Source organism: Hyla sarda, chromosome 4 (assembly GCF_029499605.1).
Source record: "Hyla sarda isolate aHylSar1 chromosome 4, aHylSar1.hap1, whole genome shotgun sequence".
NCBI lineage: Eukaryota > Metazoa > Chordata > Amphibia > Anura > Hylidae > Hyla > Hyla sarda.
In genome coordinates this window covers 342800949-342806948 of record NC_079192.1, presented here as the reverse complement: position 1 = coordinate 342806948, position 6000 = coordinate 342800949, and the positions used below count along the sequence as shown (strand labels likewise).

Below are 6000 nucleotides of genomic sequence, written 5' to 3'. Positions count from 1 at the left end.
CTTGTTGTGCGTCCGCAGAGCATTTTACAGCCCCATATGGGGTATTTCCGTACTCAGGAGAAATTGCGTTACAAATTTTGGGGGTCTTTTTTTCCTTTTTCCGCTTGTGAAAATAAAAAGTATGGGGCATGTTAGTGCAAATTTTTGGGTACATTTGGGTACATCTTTTTTAAGCAGGGGACCATTGTCGGGAGCGTGTGCAGGAAAAGAAGGCAGCCACAGAGATCGGAACATTGGAAGACAGTTAAGATAATATAATTTTATGTGATTTATTAATGCATGATGTAATGTTGAATAAATAAATGAATGAATGAATGCTGCATGAATTATTGATGTGTTTGATCGATGTGTTTGATTGTGGGGTCATTTATGTATAACATGTCATGTCATTTGCGCTAACACAGTGTTTCTGTTACTGTTACCAGGGTGCCTCCAGCTGTTGCAAAACTACAACATCCACCCAGCATGCCCTGACAGCCAAAGGCTGGAGGCCCCCTGGAACCTATATTTCTGTTCTTTCATTATTAAATTTCCCTCTCTCTTTTCTGAACTGGTTCAGTTTGTGAATGAAATGCATAGTAATTGGCGTGGGAAATTTTTTTATTGATAAAACTGCAGACTTAATTGAATAATTGCCGTTTAGAATGTTTGGACCACAAACGGTCTAAACAGCAATTATCCAATTAAGTCTATATGTATGAAAATTTATCCGTTTAAAATTGTCCTATTCTGACCCCTATAACTTTGAAATTTTTCAGCATAAGGGGGGTATGTGGGCTCATTTTGAGCCATCATCTCAAGTTTTTATTAATTTTTTTATGGTATAAAAAGTGACCAAAATATGCTATTTTGGACTTTGGAATTGTTTTGCGCGTGCAGTTTGATTAACAATATATTTTTACAGTTCGGACATTTACACACGTGGCGATACCACATATATTTATTTTTATTTTGTTTTTACTCAGTTTTTTTTAAATGGGAAAAGGGAGGGAATTCAAACTTTTATTTGGGAAGGGGTTAAAGGGGTACTTCAGCGCTTATACATCTTATCCCCTATCCAAAGGATAGGGGATAAGATGCCTGATCACGGGGGTCCCGCTGCTGGGGACCCCCGTGATCTTCCACGCCGCACCCTGTTAGAATCAGCCCCCAGAGCGTGGTCGCTCTGGGTCTGATTACTGGCGCTCATGGGGACGGAGCATGGTGACGTCACGGCTCCACCCTGTGTGATGTCATGCTCCGCCCCCTCAATGCAAGCCTATGGAGGGGGCGTGACAGCTGGGTAACTGGGTTTCTCTCTGGGAAAAGATATTCAGCCGAATAAATATACACCATATCACAAAAACCCAACCCCTACTAGCACCTCACTTTCTGATCCTAATCTTGCAGTAACCTTTTACTTGCTGATGCATAGTAAATGGCTTGATACCTATAAGTGTGCGTAACTCTTGGCAACACTGTGTAGGGATTGCACCTATCCGTTTAAACCATATATATCGGTACATTGCTTAATTCCGGGCAATTCCTAAACTAGAGTACATGAGCAAAAGACTGTAGATCAACAAAACTGCATCACATGAGATCTGAAAATCTTTCCCTTTCAGCTCGAGTTGCCATTTTTATGATCCAGTAGATCTCTCTTGTGTGTAATTTATGGATTCTGTCACCTCCTTCTGGATGACTTGGTAACGTGTTCAATTAGTATGACCTTCTCTGAAGTGCCTGGACGCACTTGACAGTGCGCGTGTGTGAACGCTGCTCACTGACCGTGTGCCCGCAATATGTTTGGAGATTCTGTGTTTTAACTTTCGGGCCGTAGACCCTACATGTTGTTTTCTGCATTCCATACATGAAATGCAGTAAACCACATGGTCAGTTTCACATTATATATATATATATATTGATAGGATAGGTACAGTTGTTTGTGTCTGAAGTAACATGTCCTGACTTTATCATATGCCGGCATAATGGACAGCGAGATCTACCACATCGGTCGCTGCCAATATGTTTTAACCAGTTATTGCCTTGCTTGGTGTTTGATGAATCTCTCATAAAAAAAAACTAGGTGAAATTCTATTACCAATAGTGGTTTTTCTCTTAGCAATGCAACGGCATCCAGATATTAGCATTTCACACAACTGTGAATCTTGTTTCAAAATAGATAAATTATTTTGTATGATGTTTTTGATTTGTGTAAACTGATTAGAAAAAAGAGTGGGGAATATCACTTGATTTTTTGCCGGACCCGCTTTGTCAGTATGTGATAATGGGCGTTTGGTCTTGCCCCCCAGATATAAATATTACGATCTGGGTTTAGATCTGGCAATCCCCTCCGCTCTAGAAATAGTGCCATGATGGTAGCCCCTATTTAGGAGTCTCTCTTTAATAATGGCACATTCCTGATCAAACAAAAAATCATTAGAACAAGCAAGTCGTGCTCTGATAAATTACACCACAGGGAGATTCTGAATGGTATAATGTTCATTACTGCTATTAATGTGTAATAGGGAATTACCAGAAATGGGATTTCTATGTAATTTTGTTTCTAGCTTCATATTTTCCACAAAAAAGCAACAAATTTGCTGTAACTATAAATTATCATTATTATTTTTATTTAAGATATTGTTCAAATTGAGTTATGACTTGTTTGTCCAAGGGCCGCTGCCACACCACCAGTATGTCATCTATATAGTGACCATACCAGGGGATGTGGCAGAGGAAGGGGTTGTCTGGAGTGTGGATGGATCTTTCCTCCCACCAGGTCATGTATATGTTTGCCAATGAGGGCGAAATTTCACCTAGTTTTTTTTTTTTTGAGAGATCCTTTAAACACCAAGCAAGGCAATCACTGGTTAAAACACATGAGCAGCGTCCCATGTGGTAGATCTCACTGTCCATTATGCCGACATATAATAAAGTCAGGACATGTAACTTCAGACACATATAACTGTACCTATCCCACCAAAACATATATATCATGTGAAACTGACCATGTGGTTTACTGCCTTTTGCGTACGGAATGCAGAAAACAATATGTAGGGTCTACGGCTTGCAAGTTAAAATGCAGAATCTACAAACATATTGCGGACGCACGTTCAGTAGGCAGCGTTCACACACGCGCACTGTACGGTGCGTCCAGGCACTTCAGGGAAGTACATGGAGGCAGTGTCACTCATATGAAGGTCATACCAATTGAACACTTTACCAAGTCACCCAGACAGAATCCGTAAATTACACACAAGAGAGATCTACTGGATCATGAAAATGGCGACCCGAGCTCCTAAGAGAATGAATTTCAGATCTGATTTGATGCAGTTTTATTGATCTACAGTCTTTTGCTCATGTACTCTGGTTTAGGAATTGCCCGGATTAAGCAATATACCGGTATATAAGGTTTAAACTGATAGATGCAACCCCTACACAGTGTTGCCAAGAGTTACATACACTTATAGTTATCAAGCCATTTACTATGGGTCAGCAAGTAAGAGGTTACTGCAAGATTAGGATAAGGAAGTGATCTGCTAGTGGGGGGGGGATTGTGATATGGTGTATATTTATTCGGTTGAATATCTTTTCCCAGAGAGGAACTTGAAGAAGGCTTTTGCTTGCCGAAATGGTGGCCCCTATTTAAGAGTCTCTCTTTGATAATGGCACATTCCTGATCGAACAAAAAATCATTAGAACAAGCAAGTATTGCTCTGATAAATTACCCGACAGGGAGATTCTGAATGGTATGACGTTCATTACTGCTTTTAATGTATATTAGGAAATTACCAGAAATGGGATTTCTATGTAATTTTGTTTCTAGCTTCATATTTTCCACAAAAAACAACATATTTGCTCTAACTGTAAATTATCATTATTATTTTTATTAAAGATATTGTTCAAATTGAGTTATGACTTGTTTTTCCAAGGCCCGCCGCCACACCACCAGTATGTCATCTATATAGTGACCATACCAGGGGATGTGGCAGAGGAAGGGGTTGTCTGGAGTGTGAATGGATCTTTCCTCCCACCAGGTCATGTATATGTTTGCCAATGAGGGTGAGAAATTTCACCTAGTTTTTTTTTTTTTTTTTTGAGAGATCCTTTAAACACCAAGCAAGGCAATCATTGGTTAAAACACATGAGCAGCGTCCCATGTGGTAGATCTCACTGTCCATTATGCCGGCATATGATAAAGTCAGGACATGTTACTTCAGAAACAAATAACTGTACCTATCCCATCAAAACATATATATCATGTGAAACTGACCATGTGGTTTACTGCCTTTCGTGTACGGAATGCAGAAAACAATATGTAGGGTCTACGGCCTGCAAGTTAAAATGCAGAATCTACAAACATATTGCGGACGCACGGTCAGTAGGCAGCGTTCACACACGCGCACTGTCTGGTGCGTCCAGGCACTTCAGGGAAGTACATGGAGGCAGTGTCACTCATATGAAGGTCATACCATTTGAACACTTTACCAAGTCACCCAGACAGAATCCGTAAATTACACACAAGAGAGATCTACTGGATCATGAAAATGGTGACCCGAGCTCCTAAGAGAATGAATTTCAGATCTGATGTGATGCAGTTTTATTGATCTACAGTCTTTTGCTCATGTACTCTGGTTTAGGAATTGTCCGGATTAAGCAATATACCGATATATAAGGTTTAAACTGATAGATGCAACCCCTACACAGTGTTGCCAAAAGTTACGTACACTTATAGGTATCAAGCCATTTACTATGGGTCAGCAAGTAAGGGGTTACTGCAAGATTAGGATCAGGAAGTGATCTGCTAGTGGGGGGGGGGGGGGGGTTGTGACATGATGTATATTTATTCGGCTGAATATCTTTTCCCAGAGAGGACCTTGAAGAAGGCTTTTGCTTGCCGAAATGCCTCAGTATGATTGTACCGATTTTTGTACGCCTACTATGTTTTAATGAAGAAAGAAATAAAGGTTTTGTATTTTACAATTGCTGGTGTCCAGAAGTTCTGAGGATCCCATGCTCTTCAGTGAGCCTTGTTTCCATGGGGTATAGTAAGGTTTCTTTTGTTTTACAATACAGATATCATTTGTGATATTGGAGGTGTGCACATTTTCCAGGATACTATTGGTGCAAAATTTCCAGGCAACAAAAGAACAATCAGAAATCATTATTTTTGACACAGTTGTAATAAAAGAGTTCTCAGAAATCACTATAGTGTGTTCCTTAAACATATATAAAAATTTATTAATAATCATATAGCTTTCAGTCTTAGTAAATGTCTAGGGAAGGTAATATCACAGAGTTAGGGATTTTTACCCATTCTATTACCAGGTTAGAAAAGCAGGAGCATTTACAACAAACAATAAGATGTCTACAAATAACCTAGAAAAAAATCAAATATATGCATTCAAATAAACATGCATACATGTGGTAGTTCAATGTAATGGAAGAGAACATGTGGATGTTGTTACATCTATGAATCCATAGAAAATGAATTTCTTCATTATTGAAAATTTTTTTAAATGTCAAGACAATACATTTTTGTGGTTCACTGTATTGTTTCACAATGTGGTTTTAATTTCTTTTTTGCTGTTCTCCATAATAAACATCCTTTCCGTGTTACATAACATTCTCGAACAGTTGCAATGACCTCATAATATTGTCATCCTAAAATAAAGAGAAACGAGCATGTTAAAATACAAAGAAATATTGATGGCAAAAATAGACCACCCAGTCCATCTAGTCTGCATTCACTTATTTTTATCCTTTCCATTTTTATCTTAGGATAGCTATATAGTTATATTGTTTATAAGGTTGAAAAAAACAAGTCTTTCAAGTTTAACCCAAAACCCTACTTTGTTGACCCAGAGGTAGGTAAAAACCTGTATAATGCTACTTTCACACTGCCATTGTGCCTTTGTCCTCAAACGGGCGGTTTTTTCCAGCCTTTAATGTCCGCTATCGGGATGGGGCACAATGGGCAATAACAGGTCCCGATGGATCCCATTTACTATAATGGGG

At 39.0% G+C, this 6000-nt stretch overlaps 1 protein-coding gene across 4 annotated transcripts in view; it reads right to left on the bottom strand.

The window, feature by feature from the left end:
- Positions 1-5189: 5189 nt before the first annotated feature.
- KCNIP1 (potassium voltage-gated channel interacting protein 1) overlaps positions 5190-6000 on the bottom strand; it is a 348616-nt gene continuing 347805 nt past the window's right edge. For all 4 annotated transcript variants that reach the window (XR_008843083.1, XM_056516527.1, XM_056516525.1 and 1 more), the window contains one exon: positions 5190-5646. Coding sequence is in view for 3 of the 4 variants with exons in the window: in XM_056516527.1 (XP_056372502.1) it covers positions 5599-5646 (48 nt within the window). In the remaining variant the exon portion in view is untranslated. The remainder of the gene's footprint in view (positions 5647-6000) is intronic.